This window comes from Colletes latitarsis, chromosome 1, assembly GCF_051014445.1.
Source record: "Colletes latitarsis isolate SP2378_abdomen chromosome 1, iyColLati1, whole genome shotgun sequence".
NCBI lineage: Eukaryota > Metazoa > Arthropoda > Insecta > Hymenoptera > Colletidae > Colletes > Colletes latitarsis.
Genome location: NC_135134.1, coordinates 40,682,235 through 40,704,298, shown reverse-complemented (window position 1 = coordinate 40,704,298; position 22,064 = coordinate 40,682,235). Strand labels below are relative to the sequence as shown.

Sequence of the window (22,064 nt, the reverse complement as noted above, 5' to 3'; positions counted from 1 at the left end):
GAATTGAATTCGCTGTCGGACACGGGAACATTTCTTATTCGGCTACAAATGCTAAATAACGAATAAAAAAACGAACTGTTTGCGTTCAATGTATCTAAATTCTTCAAATAAAGCTCTACAAAGATCGTTTTATTCGTTGACTTCTAATCTCGCACGGTATGAAATCATCTTGTGCAATATGACGAGTTTCAAAGCAATATTTTCCACGTTCTCCAACTAAAGAAACAGCTGACCCGGAGTTAAGAAGTTTAAGAAATTTAACCCAGAACTATAACTTCAAAGTGACGCGATTGGGTTAGTCGAGCGTGGTCGCTTTTCAACGTAATGGCATACGGTGATATGCAATGTATGCGGATTTGTACGACGATGAGCTCAACGAAATTTGCATACTACGAAATTCTGCAACGGATGGAAAGACTCGCGTGATATCGATTTATATCGATGTCCTCCACGTGTGATTGTCGAGCGTCTCTCCCACGTTTCTGGAGATTTTGCCCACGCCAGATCGTAAATCGAAGCTATTTTTATGGAACTGCATGCAGGCTGAGTTAAAAATGGGGGGGAATTTAACGAGGGTATCGTTGGAATTGTCGTTACGCTTCGATACGAATGAGAAACGAAGGAACATGGTCGTTTAATTATTAGAATAGTCTTTGAATTGTTACTAGACAAGATTATTTTATTATCGTAGCTACAAGACATAATTACGTACAATGGTAGAATCCATGTTTTTTCAACTTTTTAAGAATTACTGCGATACTTTAATAATTACTGAATTACTGACTTCCGCCATACCAACTTATATCTAGTTTCTAACTTACAAACTAAATATATCCCTACATTCACAGTAAAAATAATTTTTGGCCGACAAAGCACAATGTTACTGTCAATCGGGCAAGTAGTTCTGAAAAAGGTTACCAGTGTGTAAAAACCGGTTTCGAGAAAAACACGTTTGAAGTTTGAAGATCGATTGCTTATCGTTGGATCGTGCTCGACGAACAACGTTATATCTTCGTTAATATTTACGATTTCACTATATTAATATAATACCCTTAGAAGACTAAATTAAAAAGAAAAATGCAAGAAAAAAAAGATAATTTAGTGCACCACTATTCGGGTTAAATTTTATAATCATTACAAAATAGAGTTTTTCAAAAAGAGTTTAATTTTCAGAACCTCCAAGGAATTATCTGGAAGTTGCCTGACAAAAGGGTTAAATAATTCAATGTTGATTTAATCAAAATAAACGTAATAAATTTCAAAGACAGAAACTCTCATATATTTTTTTTGGAGATGCCTTGCACAAGATTGAAAAATCTCTGCTCTAGCGACCTAGAGTTTTTATTGTTAATTTATTATTAAATAATCTAGACTAGTTATCGAGCAGTTTTAAGGATTCCAATGAAACCTCAAAGAAAAATCGTAAAATCGTTCGTGAATTTTGGATCGTTGTCATTTTTAATTGTATATCGTTTCTGGAATGGCGAAATTTTGAAATGGCAAAAAGGTCAAGGCTTTAAGAAAATCGGGGATACTGGCAACGTTGCAGTGGTGTAAAAGGTCGCCCGGTGCAGCGGTACCAGAAAGGGCCATGACGTCATTCGAACGACTCGTACAGAGTCTCTGGCATCTCGGTGCGAAGATGCAATCCGTAAGTGTCGTAAAGTAAAACAAAAAGGGAAAAACAATGCCCTCGTGAAGTCTTATCTGGCCGCGAACCGATAGACGTTCATTACAGGAGTTGTCGAACAGCCAGGCTCTTAACATCGTTTCGCATCGTTTCGATGAAGTTTCTTATCGCCTCGTTACTGCATCCTCTGTACATCTCGTAACCTCATTCAGCATTTATGTAATCTTATTTAATGTAATCTCGTTTGACAGCGTTTCGTTTCGACGCACTCGCGTGCTTGCGCCGTTAAAATTAGAACTTTTCAGCGGATTGCAGACGCGCGGTATTTAAATAATTTATACGTTAAAACGCATGGAATTTATATAATTTTCCATCCACTATTTTTTTACTTTTTGTACATTAACATTGCTCGTTGCGTTGCATTTGCATTGCACTTGCATTGTACTTTAGCACATAGTTTGCATCACACGAAAATCAATTTTTGTTTTTATTAAATTTAATTACAAACGTTTCGAAAAGTATTGCGAATTTAATATATTTTAGTGATTTGTTCTCGACCACTGCTATTCACCAAATTTTTTATATTAATATCTAGAAGTTATCGCAAAGTAAAATCGTTTCAAATATTTGTAATTAATGTTGTTTTTTTAAAGGAATATTAATATTTATTTGGAAATCACTAAGTGAGATCATTCCAGACATTTTTTCTATCATTAACAATTTGACTTGAGTATCTTTTAAACTAAAGTAATTTTGCAGAATAAATTCTTGTAAAGGGTAACGGTAGTTTTACGGGCTTAATGATCTTTGCTGTAAAACGGATGCTGTATTCAACGGTGCAGTGTTACACGTTGTCGATGCAACAAGTGAAAATGGACACGTTTTACCAGCAGATTTTATGATGATGCAGACATTAAAGGCTCGCGTTTCTTTTTCACTCTAAGTTTTTATGAGGCTGACTTTAGTAAATTTATTAAAGAAGCATGAAAAAACACAATCCACGAAATAATTATTTTGGAGTATTGTTCGTTAGAAATTGAAAATATAAGAAAAATATCGAGTTTATTCTTATTCAGTCGATGAAATTAATATTCTAATAAAAAAGAAAACTACGTAATAATTTTTTACGTAATACTCGTTAATATTCGTTGCATTTTTTCGAATTTACGTTTCCCCCGCAGATCGAAACAAACTGACAAATCTTTAAATTTCATCGACGTCTGAAATCTTGAAAGTTTCGAGAATTTTACTTCACGAATTTCTAGAAACTTTAAAATTGTCACGCTGTTCGAGTCACTCCAAGTCATTAAAATTATCGCAACTGTGGACACGAAAAAGTTTTGAACAGTTGAGCACCTTCAAAGATGTGCGAAATTCAACGTTTGAAACACGATTATGGCCTCCCTCAGAACAATGATCAAAACTTTCGATAAGTCGTAAAAAATAAAAGTATAAATTGTTAATGAACTAACATAGACGTTCAATAGTATTTAATATTAATTTTTACAAGACAATAATAACACGTTTGATAGTAATAATAAGCCCTGAATTGTTTGCTAGATAATTATACCTTTTGCATAAAATCGAGATAGAAATTTAATCTTCCTAAAAAATATTGATCGAGCCCTAGATATTAGAATAATTAAAACTTAAAATATTAAACTCCTTTTTGAAAAATGCCAGACTATGTTAAACACAATTTATTATAGATATAAAATTAGGACCAACAATAAAGACTCACATTTATTTCAGTTCATTTATTAACCAGTCAGTTGTGTTCGACGACTATATTCGTCATGCATAAAATTTAATTACCATTTGCTCTTCAAATTGTAATTTTAGCAAAAACTAAAATATATTCGTAAATTTCAATATGTTCATTTGGTTCAATTCACCTGGAAATATTCTGCGTACCATACAGTAAAAAGGAAATTGAGATTATTGAATTTTGAAATATCCCCTTCTGATGGACCTGATAATAAGAAAGTTACATTTTTCCTCGTTAAAGCAACATTAAAAATAAGATAATTCGGGTAATAGTAATCGACGAGCCTAACAGAAAATCGTGTAAAACGTGTTTCGATTTCTGGCATCGATAAAAAAAGACAGACGCTAAGTTTTATTTATCTATTGGCTCGACCACGTGTGGCTGTAAGTTCGTACCGACGGAAGGCGCTCGTAAACGCGTTTAAAAATTTCCCGCGCGTCCACCGGAAGTCGAGATCGAATCGCTCCTGCGAAAAGCGTCGCTGGAGGCGAACGAAAACGAGCGGCAGACCTCGCCACGAAAATTGCAGAGCAGTGGTAGTGGGAATGGCACAATTCTACGCTTTGGGTTAACGATTCGGCTCTGAACGTAGGCGTTAATGATAAATTACAGCATCTCGCGTTCCTCGCGTTTGGCATTGATCCCTATCTACGTAACGATTACCCAGATATTACACACATTACGCGAATACCCACGTGCGGCTGCTTTGCACAGTTGGCCGATGAAGCCGTCTACGTCGTTGTCTCGTTATCAGGATTGGCACGAATTAGTTATTAGAAACGCGGACCTTTCCGAACGTAGTTCCGCCCTGAGATTGGTTTTGAATGTCCAATCGGCGTATCCACGGAAAGTTGTAGCGAAACTACGATAATGATCCTGGTTTCAACCTTACGGAACACTCAAAATTACGTGAAAGATCGCGTAAATGTCCCCATTATTGGAAGCGTAAGAATATTAATGAAAGGTTATTAACAATGTTTACATTTATTGAATACAATCTAGTAAATTAATATGCTTCGATAAGTTTACTACTACTGACAGACTAATAATAGATTGAGGTTAATAATTATGTTTAAAGTAGTGTAACAACCACGTATGTGTGAATAGTTAACACGGAGCATATAATCTAGGATATTTTTGTTATATTTGGAAGTTGTTATTTCTTCTTTTCGGAAGTAAGTTTAAAGTATTCTGTTTTAGTTTTAGTAATTACGAATACTTGCAATTAAAGATATGGTTATTACTTTTTTAAATTTTCTAATCGATAAATGACAGATATGAACCTTGAGCATGGGCTTATTATTATAAATAATACCTTGACAAACAGAGAAGGTACAGCTAATGGTAGGTCAAGAAGAAACTCATGACTTGAAAGTAGGGTCAAATAGAACACATGTTTATATGAATTTTTGTTATTGTTTTCTCGTGTCGAACCCTGTATTCTTCAAAGAATAAGTTAACCCTCCATAACCCAACGTGATTTTGAAGTCACATACCCATTACTTACATTATATAAGTTTGATTCAATTCTATTGCCAATATGTACCAATTAAAGTATCAAAGGAAATAGTATAACCTACAAAGAATTAATATAAAATAATTATGTTGTTCTCACACCAAGATGAATACAGTTGAAAATTTGTGTTTACTAAAATATATCTTCTCATTTATATCTCGTTGTTGGTATTTATCAATGGGCATACTGTATAATTTTTTTTAGAGACCAAACATAATTTGGGCTATAGAGGGTTAAAAGGGATATTCTTTCGGGCGCCATTTGGAAGAACAGCCCAAAGTGAGAAATGGAGAAGGCGAGGAAAAAAAAAGGGAAAACACACGTACACCCACGCCGTGAAAAAGACGTGGACGTTGGCTCCCGGAGAGGAGCACGTGGAGTCCCTGTTTTGTTTCACTTTGTCGAAGTAGGGTATCTAAGCGCCGATAAAGAAATCTTCGTTTCACCGCCGATACGCCTCTCTCTGCCACGCGGCTATCCTTCGATACAGAACTTATGTGCCATTAACCCCTCGTGACATTCGCACTTTGAACCGGCCCATCACCGATTACACGAAAATGTACGTTGCACGTTCGTCGGCGAATTCGGGTCGCTGGATACTCTCCGCAGGATGATACGCGATGAATCAGATTCACTGGGAAAAATTTAACGCTCAGACGAGATCTTGATAGAATTTTTAACTGCTAAGTAAAACTGGTACTGCTTTAGTATACCACTTTACTGGTTTACAGACGCGAATCCCATAGGAAATTTAAACAAACAATAATTTCGAAAGAAATACTGAAACAATGAAAGATGTTTGAAAGTGTGTTTTTGTAGTTGCACTTCACAAACTCTACAGGTTTACTCCCACTCATATTCGTACACTATAATGGTGATTCAAATTTCTTGTAGATTCTTTCCATTTATTTTTATATTCTATTTTACATTTACATTTCACAAATGTTGTTTATTACAACTTAAGCTTCTATTTACAATAGTAGTTTCTTTTTTATATTCTTTTTGTTATATTTTTATTATATTTTATAATAGTATAACAGTATACAATAATAATCATCACTCACTCAAGTGTAGATACTATTTATGCTACGTTCGATCTCCTTCATCACTTGGGTATTTGTTTATATCTTCTACCAATTCTTGTTGAACTGGATATAGTTATTTTTTTATAATATTAATGGTTAACTATAAACAATATACAATTAATAATAATGTTAAACAATAACGGCAGTTTTCCCAAGCGGTCACCCATCCCAAAGTACTGGACTCGATCGCATCCAATGCAGCTGCACTTCGATAATCGGATGTGAAGCGCTGTTTCCAACATGGCGTCCCGCTAACAAGTTTTATTTTAATTTAAACCTTTAAATACCTCAATGTATGACAACATACCAGTTTAAAAAACTCAATTCATGAGAAATAAGTCTTTTTCCATTTATACTTAATCGCCATTATAGTGTACGAGGACGAGTGAGAGTGACTGCATATGTAATATATTAACTCTTATTTATTAACCATTTATTCAATGGTAGCGACTTCAAAAATAGCAAATGTTTGCAGGTGACAGAATATTTTAATGATATTGTCGACCATAAATATTGAATAATCACGTAATCTTTAATTTCCCGACTGAAGCATTAAGTGATCAAAATAAATAGATTTTATAGATTTAAATATAAAGAGAAAGCTACTGTATTTAACAAAAAATATTTTAAATATTCTTTCAAAAGATTTTCACTAATTACTAACAAAAAATTCGTAGAATTTATATTAATTTTAACATGTTTTAATCGAATAGAAAAATCAAACAGGTGTATGCAACGTCTGTTACGTATAAAGTTCATCGTTAATAAAAGAGAAAGAAAAAACGTAAACGTAACAATCTCGTAGCAGGATTTATTGAAAGTCAGAATAATCGCTTTCAATTCATATTCGACCCATTGTTGATTTGCCGGTATATTTCATGGGACGATAAGGGACATCGAAAGTTGATAACAGGCATGGAACGGATACACGCAGCAAAGTCCTACGCGTTCGCTCGTCCTCCCATATCGCAAAATGCGGGGGTGAGAGGCGTTTCCGTTCCGTAATCGTCTGCACATCACTTTAATACCTCGCAGTTTCTAACGACTGTTTCGGTGCAAATAGTCCCAAGTGAAAATCGAACTTGATCTAAATCTATAATTTTAACTCTACAAAAAAAGAACAGCTTCTTTTTTCTAATATCAAACTATCTCAAAATAATAATTTTATTCATTAAAAAAATCATTAAAAATATTCTTAATTTTTTAATATTTTCAATATTTATTTTATTATCGAATTAGCTATTTTATTATTTAATCAAAACAACTGTATACCTACGATTTAACAATTATTTTACAAATACATTACAGATCCAATAGCTTAAAATACAATATTGTAATGTTTGTAATCTGAAATTTTGATTAGATAAATAGACCTGTTTTTTGGATCGCAAGAACAATGCACGAAGCTTTATTATTTGCAACTTTTCGAGTGTTAGAGCCCTTTTAATCATAACCAAAAATGACGATGGAGTAGAACAATGAAATATACAAACGGGAAATTAAGATAAATGTAATTTGAATAAACTCATATGGATATGAGAAACAATCAAATATTATAAAAGCAACGTTATAAATTCTATTTTACTTTTTCAATTTCCGTTTTAGCTCGTCAAAGTTTTCTACTTCCCACAATCGCGTTTGTTTATCTGATCGCATCGGGGGCATCGTACGATCGATCAGATTCACCGATTTATCAACCCCGAAAGTTAAGTAAGATTGCATTTTCAGAAAATTGGGTCGTCCCATTAAAAGCACGCGTAGAACAAGCTGAAAGAGGGAGAATAATGAAAAAGAGAGGATGGTACATACCACGCGCATTGCGATAACGCACTTCCCATTGACAGATCATTCTGTGCACCCAGCAACGTGGAACCGGATGTCGAGTGATCTCATATTCCGATACGCTCTGCCTGCCTTCCTTCCTTAATGTCTGACAGCGTTTCAGCGAGCATTTATCTGTAAACAGAACAAAAATGCAATTAATTTTGGCGATGAAGTTAATCGACTATCACTTACTATCAAAATCTATACTAGACGTGTCTTGTTAATCGAAACATATGGATTCTATGGTAATTATAATAATAGTACGTTTTACAATTAATTATTACAAAAGACGAGTAAACATCGTCGCTTATTATCAATTGCATGACTGTTGTGTTCTGATTATAATCCCATTATAATTTAATGAATATATTTTGCCGCGCTCTGTGCACGACTTCCGGTTAGAAGCGACAACCGGAAAGACGTTGATGAGAAACAAAACTGATTTCACGTTCTGAAGATTTACGATCCTGTAATAACTCAGAAGTAACAGAAGGACTATTATAAAATAAAATTACTAAATTACTCGAGAATTTATTAATTCTTACAATAAAATCAATGAAAATTGTAGAATATTTTAATATCATTAACGACTAAATTTTATTGTATTATATAAAGAAAACAAATAGAATAAGTTGTTGATTGAAATTAAAGTTACATTATTTCAGACCCAGAAGAAATTTCGCAAAATTTATGGAAGCTCGCTTCCTGGCGAAATACCAAATTATAATTCTTCCTGCTGAAGTTTCTCGAGACGCGCGTTTTCGCATTCTACATTCGGCGAATTCCATTTAGGGGCACAATTTATGACTCGTCATCGTAGATTCAGCCCTTTCCTTGGATTCACACCAAGCCAGCCAATCAGCACAGGCCTTTAAAAGGAAGTGTGTCAATTTGTATCGAGTGTGACCAAACATGGTAGACATCGGTAGCTTCTACTTACTTGACCGCGGTATTGGTTGCTCGTAAATTTACGTTTCCCAATGGCGTAGAAACTTCCTGCCCCGTATTTCCTGCTCATATGGGGCATTTACTAGCCCCGACAAATGTTTAGTTGTTATTACACGCACCTATCCTATGCGATTTAATCAGATTTAATAACTTAAATAATCAACATTCTCCTTATTGGATGGTCCGTGTAACGATGAAATACTTTGTTAGACAGTGAGATAGCTGAATAGTTCGACAGATAATAGCAACAATAGCTACTAATAGTAACACGCGAAGAGTTAGATCGACGGATATCTAATTGGACGAATAGATACATGGATCTCTATAGACAGATTGTCAGGAGAGGAGCGACATGGGCGTGTGATAACTGAACAATTATTGTCCTTAATAAATTCATAGAACCGCAAACCGTTTGTAATTGCACGATATTTCAACGGCCTTTATGAAAGCCGTGTGCGCTTTACTAATTATGACCGGGCAAATGCGCTCCTCTGAAATATTAGCGAGCTTGGTATTGAGTTGAATATCTCCGTCCGCCGAGTGATTTTGGCGCGTTGCTGGTCGTACTGCATTTACCAAATAGTTAATTAACTGAATCGGAAGGTTTCGCTGACGTTCAAGAACCGAGACAGCTTTGAATTGGGCAGCTTTGTTAAACTGAACATAATATAAAACTCCGAATTTTTTAATAAAAAATAATAAAACAGTGTTTGCTCTGTTATACATCGATTGATAAGGTAGTTCTCCGACGTTTTGGTAAACTCTCCAGAGCGCACAGAATAATTATAATTATTCAAACGCATTCGATTTATAATAGAATTCTCTTATTTGTTCTGCGAGTATAATTGATTTTATTGTTTGAAAACAAACTCTTTTATCCTCAGAACAGTTTTCGTATTTCATTTGTAATTTGTAATTGTCTCGACGTTTCTTTTTTCGAGTCCTATTTAGTCTATAATAAATTATTTTCTTGGCGCACACTCTTTCGCTCCAATTCCTATCCGATACTATTAATCATTATTTTATGTTATACGAAATCTTGACCAACAGTAAAATAACCATTTTCACAAAATTCTGATCATCGAATTTTAATATCAGAATCACTTCTCTTTTTGTATTTCTCTAAAACCAATTCACGTGCAGTTAAAAATGTTCGACGATGAAATATTCAGTTCGTATCGTTTCGCGGATCGGCGGCAGTTACTTTTGCACACCGTATAGGTTTCCATAATCGTTTCATGGTTACTATCGAACGCTCGTATCTGACCCAAATACGCAGCTATCGACCGCGTTTCGATATTAATCGATTTTCTAGCAGAAACACCGGCCCCTGACTCCGTCGCTCTTCCCGCAATAAACTTCGATATTACAAAAACCGCTTAGAAGCGCGAAATTAAGATAAATAATCGAGATAAATCGACGCAGAGATGCTGATAATTCCGCGAATCGAACGACAGCTTTGTATTTTTTCACTTTAGCGTTTAATGTTTTCCTGAATATGAATTTCCCGTGCACCGGAAGCTAGCATAGTTCATCGATATGGATAACACGCAATCCTTTTACAGTATTGTGGCATAATGTTCTCAATCAGCTACGTTTCTTGGAAGTTGTGCAACAGGTTAACTGATAGTACTGCTCCTTTTTTAAGCGTGTTTTAAAGTTGAGATTCGTGCGCGTAATCGCAAGAAAGATAAGTGCGTTCGGCGTGACGGAAGAAGATCCGACGAAACCAAGAATTTTCCATTAGAATTTATAATTTCGGAGAATCATAGAGACAACAAAATACATTTAACCAAATTATATTATCTCAGAATATTCCATTGCAACTTCCTAAACTGAGAATAGCGAATCCGCTTTTAATAACAGAATTCTTAATTTAATATCGTGACGAATATAAAATTAATACAGCTATCTCGAGGAAAAATATTTTTGATGCATTTATTTTACTGAATTATACAAATTCATATACAATCGATATTGATCATTACGAGTACGAATATAACTTGATTAACGTAACGAACAAAAATTCATAACAATGTTAATTTACGCGTACTTCGATACAACTCACTTTTATAACTAGTATATTACGCGGGATATACGAATTTTGAAAAATTGGAAAAATTTAATCAAAATTTGTGTTTATCATTAATTAATATAATTTGTCATTACAGAAGAATAATATTGAACACAGTTTATTTATTATTTTTGAGTAATTTAATATTAAACGAAATTTTTTATTATATACTGTATATTATTTATCTAAAGACATTGTTGTCTACCTTAACTGTAAATATATGACTATATTTTCTCTCGTACGCTAATGGGTTTTATAATAAATAAATTAAAAAGTATAAAAAGTAAAATAACCTTGTAGATTAGCATTTTAACTAATTGGAAATTATTTGTGCAGTTGATAATTGGGGAAAAGTAAAAGTTTCATTGAAAGTGTCCACCTTTCGCAGCGATGCAGGCTGGCAAACTGCGCAGAAAATAGACTATCGCGTACGGACGGTCTCCAAGGTAATTTCGGAAGTTACATTTGTCAGGGCGTTGTTCATACTACCCAAACTTGTACAACGAGTCTTGCAGTCTGTGTTATCCAGGTCTGACCACAGTTTATAATCAAGCGGATTCAAATCTCGGCTGCCAGAGGGCCAGTCCTCCGTTGAAATGAACTCGAGAACATTGTTCCGTAGCCACTCTTGAGTTGTTATAGCTTTGTAAACTGAACCAAAGTCTTGTTGGAGAATTCACCTTTGAAAGAGCTATCCTACGTTCTACTATTCGTTCTAACACATCTTTTTCGTAGACTTTAAATATTTTTAAACATTTAATTGCATTACCCTTTTGTCGAGTGGCTTGGTTTTTTTTTAAGATGTCTACCAAATGAAAAGCTCTTAAAAAAATGTTCTTTTAAAATTTGTAACAATCAAAAATTTTTACTAATAAAACAAATACATATTTCACGAGTTATTTCGTGTTTTATGCGTGCATTCAAGCAGTCGATTTCCACGTTAAAATCGTATTCATCGTACTAGATTGCACCAATGACCGTGATTATGGGTATCAGATAAACGATGTGATTCGTAAACAGATTTCATAATTTGTGCTTATTAACTGTGTTTTGTTATATTAGATCAGAGCAAAACATAGCGTAACAGGGTTTAGCAATAAGGAAAAAGTTGATACTGTATATTTGTAGAATGGACAGAATACAGTAAAGATTTATCTTAACAAACTATTTTTATTTAGGGTTTTTTGAAAACAACAAACGATAATCTGGTATTCGATGTTTTATTTTGACGTACATATGTTGTAGTAACAAAAGTTTAGTAGAATAAATAAATATTGGTTTACTTTAACGATTAAGGATTTTATCCTCGCTGGGCACTTCCATAAACAATTACTTACACTCTTTTAGTACTTATCGGTCTCGTGCAGGGTTAAAGATACTTCAGGGGAGAAGATAGCGGTGGGGTAAAAATGGCCGCTCATTCCACAGGCTGCATCCTCGCTAGAAGTGTAAGCGTTCCTTGAAAAGCCACGGAAAACTCTGCTGGGCGCGTCGTAAACTCTGTTTGCTTAGGACTCTTCCTCTACTTTGATGGAAATTAACACAAACACCGGGGTTGGTTTTGCTCGAGGGACGTTTCCGCTTTCCCGCGATTCGTGTTTCCTTCGCTTCTCTGATACGCACAGAACCGATGAAAGAAGACGGTGCATTAACGTGCGGTTAATTGACCGCGGGTTTGCATCTTAATTACGCGAGTAATATCAGAGCAAACGCGTTAGCGAAACGCCAGCCGTGCATATTACTTTGTATGGGCACCAGTCCTCGGATGGGTTGGTTTCTTTTACCTTTTTCAAGGGATTTTATTTTTTTGTGTTTGCTGGTAATATTGTCTGTACACGTACTTTACATAGAGTAATTGTCCCTATTGTGGACTGTTTTACTCTTCTTTGTTAGCTTCAGTTTTGTTTTGGTGGCACTGATACTCGACGACTTTCATTCCGTGGTCTTTCGAGAGACTTTATGGGAAAATTTATAGGTTAGACTTTTGTACGATATAATACTTCAACTGTTGGAGTAGAATAGAAAATCATTTTAAAGATTCGCGTGAAATTTCAGGGTAACATTTCTGGCCAGAAATTATATCTTCGGTAAGGAATTTTTTTCTCGAAAATGGTTAGGATTTCAAGGGTATGTGTATTCACCAAAAATTATTGTTATTGACCCCCGCAACTAAAAATAATTTTTTCAAGACGATTCGAAAGTCTTTTTTTTTCACCCAAAACTTTTAGTACATACTCGAATTTTTTTCTCGAAAATGCGCAAGATTTCGGGGGTATGTCTATTCACCAAAAATGATTATAAATGACCCCCGCAACCGAAAATAATTTTTCCAAAACGATTTGAAATTTTTTAATTTTGTCGAAAAATTTCACCACCTTCTCGAACTTTTTTCTTGAAAGTGGGTAGGATTTCGAGGATATGTCTAATGATAAAAAATGATTGTAATTGATCCCCGCAACCGAAAATAATTTTTCCAAAACGATTTGAAATTTTTTAATTTTGTCGAAAATCTAAATAAAGCTAAAACTTAAATTTAGATTTAATATTCATTTTAATCGTGTTTTACGCGACTGCCACAATTGTGTCGTGAAAGAAGAACAGTCTTAAACAAAGTCCTAAGCAAATCACGAATTATTTATAATTTTTCGTAATATTTGAGTTTAATTTGATGTTTTTCGACAACTGTAACATTTAATATTTTATTCGATCCTCCATTTATCATTTGCGTTTTGCATACGAAAGACTGCAACGTATATTTTTTACTGTGAATGTATGCAACCCGAGAAGTGTACACAATGAATGTACACAGTCTCCAATTTTCCAGGTTTATATATAAAATATTCATCGTTTTCGAAACCTTATTTACTTTCAGCTGCGCCCGTATAAAATCTCTGATTCTATCTGGTGAAGGTAAAATATCTTTTTTAAAAACGTGTCATACAACGAGGAAGGTATCAATCCATGGAATTCAAATGGAAAAATTCCAAAAATATAATAACTGATACATTTTTATTCGCTTATAACATTTTTATTTTCCTTTCTGCTACAGTAATATAAAATACATGTACAATTCTAACTTTGCACAGTAGTTAAAATGCTGAACGTTCCCATATTAATTAGACTCGTAATTGACATATTGATATACAGGGTGTTCGGCCACCCCTGGGAAAAATTTTAATGGGGAATTCTAGAGGCCAAAGTAAGACGAAAATCAAGAATACCAATTTGTTGATGAAGGCTTCGTTAAAAAATATTAACAATTAAATTCAAAAATTTGAAATCGTTCTGGAAAAATTATTTTCGATTGCGGGGGTCAATTACAATCATTTTTGATGAATATACATACTGAAATCCTACCCTCTTTCGAGAAAAAAATTCGAGAAGGTGTAAAATTTTTCGACAAAATTAAAAAATTTCAAATCGTTCTAAAAAAATTATTTTTGATTGCAGGAATCAATTATAATCATATTTGGTCATTACACATACCCCCGAAATCCTACACATTTTCGAGAAAAAAATTCCTTACCGAAAATATAATTTCTGGCCAAAAAAGTCTGCCCGAATTTTCATGCGAATCTTTAAAACACCATAACTTCTGAACGGATTGGACGATTTTAATGTTCAAAAAGCCAAACGCCGCGTATTTTAGTGTAGAATATGTAGCAATTATAAAAATATTCGAAAAGTTGGTCCTTGTCCCCGCAAAATGAGAAAAACCCCATAAAAATGGTCCAATTTTCAAACAGCCATAACTCCTATAATTGTGAATGTATTTCAATGAAACTTTTTTCTGAAGTAGAACTCATGGGTACCTACAAAAAAGTATTAGACAACTTTTCTGTTGGGCGTCAAACAAAATTACTAAAAATGAAAAACGAATATTTAAGAAAAATCGACAGGGGGTGCCTAAATTTTTTGACGAAAAAAAAAATTTTTAATTAATTCTGAAAAAATTATATTCGGTTGCGGGGGTCAATTACAATCATTTTTGGTCATTACACATACCCCTGAATTCCTACCCACTTTTTAAAAAAAAATTCAAGAAGGTGCCTAAATTTTTCGACGAAAAAGAAAAATTTCAAATCGTTCTGGAAAAATTATGTTCGATTGCGGGGGTCAATTACAATCATTTTTAGTGAATAGACATACCCCCGAAATCTTACGCATTTTTGAGAAAAAAATTCAGTACAAGCGGAACTTTAAACGTTAATAACTTTGTAACAAAGCCTCTATCAATAAATTAGTATTCTTAATTTTCGTCTTATTTTGGCCTCTAGAATCCCTCATTAAAATTTTTCCCAGGGGTGGCCGAACACCCTGTATATACTCATATTGATATATTTTTACAAAATATTACGATAATTTAAAAATTCAAAAAAGTTACTTTAAATAGCCAATTTATTTGTATTATTAAATTGTTATTAAACATGGGTTTATATTCGTAAAAAAATTAATTTTTAATGAAATATCGTGGATTTATAATCACATGATTCGCGTTATAATGGTCATATCGTGCGTGTACAATTATATTGCACTCTTTGCCATGAAGCAATTGAGTGCAATAGGCAATTGCTAACGACGCATATTATTTTATGCATGACGGAATCGCGTTTGACAAACGAACGGCTTACGCGGTTTCGCAGGCTCGGCATCAGGAAGTATTTAAATGCTTATGGTTGCAATGCTGATTAGATGGCCTTCCAGGGAATCAAGGGTGCGATGTAATAATCGTTACTCAGAATTGCGACAAACCGTACGCGATGGACCACATTTAAATAAAATGAATAAATCGAGCGATCGCGTAATGGCGAAACTCGTTGTATCTATAGATGAACAATCGTAACATTCACGAAGCTATCAACAATATTGAAGAATCATTATTTGTACTTACAGAGTCGCAAGGGTTTTAATAATAAAACGACAGTTCTTTAAATTCAAATTTCACTTACCTTAACCAAAAATTGGAGTATTGATTTACGAACGATGGATATTGATAATTATTTAAGAAAAATCCAATATGAAAGTGCATAATGAATTTCGTTTTTTACGAATACGACAAAAATTCCATCCAATTGAGTAGCAAGAATTGCAGCATTTAAAGGAATGCAATTTACAGTTTCAGACAATTACGTACTTGTGGCGTCTAATCTGTCTTTCCTTTTCAGGGTGACCGAGGTATACAAGGATTCCCCGGCGTTGCAGGATTCTCGGTTCGTACAAATCTCCATTCCAATAAAACTTTCTTCCTCGAGTTTCAATTGCTACATTCAGGGGTCCGAGTTTTCGAATTTCCAGGACAATCATCCGAACTTTGCTCTTCGTGTAATGTTAGAGCGTCAGATTTATTCTAAATAAACACTCGAACTCACGAATATTTAGTATTGTACTTACAGACAGAAATATAAGTTGAATCGTGCTACGATGCAACGCGTATGCACGTGGTTTTCGAGACGGAAGGAAGTGAACGGAAGGAACGCGAACGGGTAACGCAGGAAGTAACGCGTAATTGGTTCTTGTCCGAATTTTAAACTTTGCTTACCAAATATATTTTATATAATTTACACAAATCACAAATATACAGGATGGCAACAGCATTCCAAACTTTACTAGTATATTCTGTAGCTAAAAATAAAACAAAAATATTGTTTGCTTCGTTAAATAAACGGTAACACCATTATATAATAATTGTTAAATATCGTTACATAAAATGATAAATTAAATAACATTTACCTAGTTTATTTGTTGTGATATAGGTTTTTTTTATAATAGGTAATTGGCACTGTTTTCAATATTTTTGTACATTTTTTAACAAGACTTTAGGATTCGATTTCACAGTGATATGACAAAAATTATGATGCAAAGTAAACGAGTTCGAGCACTGTGAAGCGTGTTAAATAAAAAATGTAAAATTTCGTTGTCGCGAACAAGCAATTGTGGAACTCGGTCAAGTACGTTTCGTTAATAGTGGGATTTGGTCACCGGTGCTGATGGATTGAAAACTGTATTCGTTAAATCGAGAATATAAGTGTTCTCGTTAACAGAGCCCCAGATTTTCGCACTCCGAGTGCTTCGTTTTCTTCTTGTTAATTCCTTTTTAATATAATCTTTGTACATTGTATTTCACCTTTCGTGTAAGAGTGATCAGTAATTAATTGTTGCTTAATGAATTCTCTTATATGCGAGAAATCAAGTATTAAGAAGATGAAGCCAGATAATCCGTTTTCAGTTTTTATAAAATCGATATTTAAATTATACACAATTTTATTTAATCAGTCACAGACAATACTCTATTTAAATTAACCTCTTTATAATAAACATTCGATATATCTTTTCCAGTCGACTAAAAACAACGAAACTGTGACTAAAAAGTTTAAAAAATTAATTTTGACAAAAATTTGTCGTAGTCCTAATTTTTTCAAAACGTTTTGGATAGTTAATTACAATACTAACGACCTCGTCGATTTCAATCACCTTGAAGTATATTCGAGGGGAGGGTTTCTAAGTATCTTCAACCTAAGATTAAGTGCAATTCGCCCCTAGTTTCAAAGTTACGAGCATTAGAAGATAAAAAGGAAACAATGGGCAATTACAATTTATTTCGAAGTTAGAATTGCTTGTTCAGATGGTCTTTAAATACAGACCTTACCAAGACCATTACTTTTCCTCCTTGAAGCTCATCAATTTCTTTCGTTTAACATTAGATTTACAGAACACGTCAATTTGATTTCATTCGATTGAATATAATTAATGTAATGATACGAATATATATTCTAATTAAAAGAAAAACCGTATCTTAATAAAACATTTAATACATCAAATTACGAAAAGGAAAGAAAACTTTTCCTTCCATGCCAGTTTTATGGTAACGCACTCGCTCGCCACCAGAGGGTTGCATCAAAGCTTTCTCACAAGTACTCGATCTTGCAGACGAGTTCTAGCGCTTCGTATATGCAAAAAAGTATTAAACATTTTCGTAGAGGGTCAAACAAATTTTTAAGGAAAATCGACAGGGGGTAGACGTAAAAATTTGTCAGCGAAATTAAAAAATTTCAAAACATTCTGAAAAACTTATTTTCGATTTGATAAATATAATATAATAATTGCCTAACAGTTACTTTGAATCAAGAAAAACTTGAAAAACGTGTTACTGTCTAAAGATTCTGGCTTCACGAGGCCTGAATTAGAAAATAAAATTACCCCACGCATTGAAAATGGACGTCCTATGGAAATTCGAAGGCTCTGCCAAAAAGACAGGTACAACACAAAAAATAGTCTCGAAGGAACCTGGACAATTGAGTTCTTACCTACAGGGTAATCCTGGTCTGCCTGGTGTGACGGGCCCAGATGGTCTGGACGGTTGCAACGGGACCGATGGACGTACTGGTGCACCAGGAAGGCCCGGAAGACACGGTGGACGTGGTGAACCAGGTCCACGTGGAGACTATGGACTCACCGGTGAACCTGGCGACGGTGGCGTCAACTCCAAAGGTACGAAGGGTGAACGTGGAACACCGGGCTTTAACGGACCTCAGGTAATCGAAGTTATAATTTAATCCTAATTCACGGGCTCTGTTTCTACAGCTATTGTTTAAAATACTCAGTAACTTATGTTTGTAGAGTATACCACCGTCTTCAAAAATATTATTCTAACAGAATTAGTACGAAATTCGAAGAAGTAACAATGTTGCAGGATTTCTTGAGCTACTTGACGTGATATTAATTTGACATTTAACTAAATATCGATAAAATTATTTATTTGCCCCTCGAAAAAGCAATTTGGTGTAAAAATGTTTAACAAGTTTTCACTTTTTCAATTTATAAGTTTGTAACGCGAGAAAACATAAATAAAATTTGAAATTTATGCGTTCAATAGTTTTCTTAAAACAAAAATTTCATATATTACTCAATTTGTAATGATCGATGCTCAAATGATACGTCTGTATACGAGAGTTCTCATACAAACATTTATTTATTTACTTTTTTATTTATCTATGGACAAAGTACATATTTGTAAAAATTTAATACGGTAATACATATTGGGACATTACTTTAACGTTTCGAATACATAGCTAATTGTTACTGTGCTACACGTATAATCTATATAAAGAACAATAATTAATAATTATAAAAGTTAGTAATACAAGTAACTTTGTTTCCCCTCATATTATAAAGAAACCTGCAAAAATAAATGTCACGTCGTTGATTCGTCGACGGACGTTTCGATAATACAAATCCGATGAACCAGACAGACTACATTATTAAAAACACGTTTTGAAATAATTATAAGCTCCTTGGTTGTTCCAGAGGCGAATAACATTGCTATCAATAATTAACTCAATCCCAGCAGTCGGAGTTTGCTTATGGCGACAACCTGCGTCTCGAAACAATCTCCGTACGTTCCAACTCCCAAAATTAATTTCCCCGCAGTGGTCCCGGATCGATTGAACTAGTTTCGTTGCTAAATCGCTTGAATTTTGTCCTCAGGGTTATGACGGACCGCCAGGGATGAAAGGCGTAATGGGTTATCCAGGAGAGACAGGCGAGAAAGTGAGTACAAAAACGCGACTTTATTCGTAATCAATTACTTCCATTCATATTTGTACGCTATAATGGTAGATTCGCTATAAATGAAAAGAAACTTTTTTTTTATGTATTTTTTCTATTTATTTTTACCGAATTTTTAGTAGTTTTGTTTTTGTTTTTTATAATATTAACGATCTAGTAATATGCTCAGATAAATATAGTAAAAACTTGTCTTTAAGAATTGTATTTATTAAATATATTAATTGCATTCGGTCTCGTTTTCATTTTTACGATACTAACTTATTTTACTATATTGTACTAACAGTTTACTTATAACTACTTATAACTATAGTATGTATACTTGTATTTATACGTAACATTTAACGGTTCCTACATTATATTGGTAGTCTTTGATATGGTAGTTTGTGTTTTAATTTGAATGTTTTGTTATATTTTCTAATATTTTATTTTGATTATACAATTTTGATGTATGAAATTCTTGTTATTTTATCTATATAGCTTGATATTAGTGGAAGTTGTGAGTGTTCATGTAAGTCTGCTATTCTTGAGTATCTATCTCTATTTAATATAAGTCTCAAACATTTATTTTTAAACAACTGCAGTGGTTTTTTGTTGGTTATATTGGTTTTAAAGTAACTTTGCTTAAAGTTGTTAGCAAACTTGTTCGTCTGTAACTTTTTGAGTTTGTTTTCCAGTGTTTTGGAAAGTACATTTATTTGAATATTCCATTTATAATGTATGTTAATTGAACTATTGCTTTCTTTGTGAACTTTTTAAAAAATTTTCAAAGGCTTTGTGTGATTTTACTGTCTTTGTTATTTTCATCGACTCGTTTCGAAAGGTCAGTATTTGGTTTTCCTGATCTACTAGATTTTGGATACCAGTTATATAATCGTGGATTATGTTGTCTTGCTCGACTGTATCAATGGTTAATTCGATATTGTGCACTGTTTCAAATTGGGTTGCTATCATGTTAGTATTGATAAGTTTTGGTGTTAATTTATTCAAAACCCTTAAACATCTCGGTGTATGAAGGAATAGACTTCAGTTTCAAAAAAAATCGCGAGGAACAAGTTATTTCTTCATTTATAGCGAATAACCATTATAATGTATGGATACATTAAACCATTAAACATCTCAGTGTATGAAGGAATAGACTTCAGTTTCAAAAATAACCGCGAGGAACAAGTTATTTTTTCGTTTATAGCCAATAACCATTACAGTGTAGGAATACATTAATTAATAAAGCTTAAATATCAGTATGAAAGAATAGACTCGTACCAGTTTCAAAAATAACCGCAAGGAACAAGTTATTTTTTCGTTTACAGTCAATAACCATTATAGTGTAGGGATACATTATATCCTTAAATATCTGTTTGAAAGGATAGACTCGTACCAGTTTCAAAAATAACCGCAAGGAACAAGTTATTTTTTCGTTTATAGCCAATAACCATTATAGTGTAGGAATACATTATACCACTAAATATCTGTATGAAAGCATAGACTCGTACCAGTTTAAAAAATAACCGCGAGAAACAAGTTATGTTTTCGTTTATAGCCAATAACCATTATAGTGTAGGGATACATTATACCCCTAAATATCTGTATGAAAGCATAGACTCGTACCAGTTTAAAAAATAACAGCGAGGAACAAGTTATTTTTTCGTTTATAGAGAATAACCATTATAGTGTGGGGATACATTAAACCAATAAACATCTCAGTGTATGAAGGAATAGACTTCAGCTTCAAAAATAACCGCGAGAAACAAGTTATTTTTTCATTTATAGCCAATAACCATTATAGTGTAGAAATACATTAAACCCTTAAATATCTGTATGAAAGAATAGACTCGTACCAGTTTCAAAAATAACCGCGAGAAACAAGTTATTTTTTCATTTATAGCCAATAACCATTACAGTGTAGGGATACATTATACCCTTAAACATCTCAGTGTATGAAGGAATAGACTTCAGTTTCAAAAATAAGCACAAGGAACAAGTTATTTTTTCGTTTATAGAGAATAACCATTATAGTGTAGGGATACATTAAACCAGTAAACATCTCAGTGTATGAAGGAATAGACTTCAGCTTCAAAAATAACCGCGAGGAACAAGTTATTCTTTCGTTTATAGTCAATAACCATTACAGTGTAGGAATACATTAATTAATAAAGCTTAAATATTAGTATGAAAGAGTAGACTCGTACCAGTTTCAAAAATAACCGCGAAGAACAAGTTATTTTTTCATTTATAGCCAATAACCATTACAGTGTAGGGATACATTATACCCTTAAACATCTCAGTGTATGAAGGCATAGACCAATAACCATTATAGTGTAGGGATACATTATACCCTTAAATATCTGTATGAAAGAATAGACTTGTACCAGTTTCAAAACTAACCTCGAGGAACAAGTTATTTTTTCGTTTATAGAGAATAACCATTATAGTGTAGGGATACATTAAACCAGTAAATATCTCAGTGTATGAAGGAATAGACTTCAGCTTCAAAAATAACCGCGAGGAACAAGTTATTTTTTCGTTTATAGCCAATAACCATTACAGTGTAGGAATACATTAATTAATAAAGCTTATATATTAGTATGAAAGAGTAGACTCGTACCAGTTTCAAAAATAACCGCGAGGAACAAGTTATTTTTTCGTTTATAGCCAAT

The 22,064-nt window shown here is 33.5% G+C and overlaps 1 protein-coding gene and 1 long non-coding RNA gene across 2 annotated transcripts in view; one reads left to right on the top strand and one right to left on the bottom strand.

The window, feature by feature from the left end:
* LOC143345240 (uncharacterized) overlaps positions 1 to 16,287 on the bottom strand; it is a 62,729-nt gene extending 46,442 nt beyond the window's left edge. The window contains exons 1-2 of the long non-coding RNA XR_013080247.1: positions 15,980 to 16,287; positions 7,809 to 7,955 (exon numbers count right to left, since the gene is read on the bottom strand). This is a non-coding gene — a long non-coding RNA (uncharacterized LOC143345240). The remainder of the gene's footprint in view (positions 1 to 7,808; positions 7,956 to 15,979) is intronic.
* The window catches only part of LOC143345165 (uncharacterized), a 96,213-nt gene that overhangs the window by 53,063 nt on the left and 21,086 nt on the right, over positions 1 to 22,064 (top strand). The window contains exons 3-5 of the mRNA XM_076772037.1: positions 16,011 to 16,055; positions 18,156 to 18,377; positions 19,330 to 19,392. Coding sequence (XP_076628152.1) covers positions 16,011 to 16,055; positions 18,156 to 18,377; positions 19,330 to 19,392 — 330 coding nt within the window. The remainder of the gene's footprint in view (positions 1 to 16,010; positions 16,056 to 18,155; positions 18,378 to 19,329; positions 19,393 to 22,064) is intronic.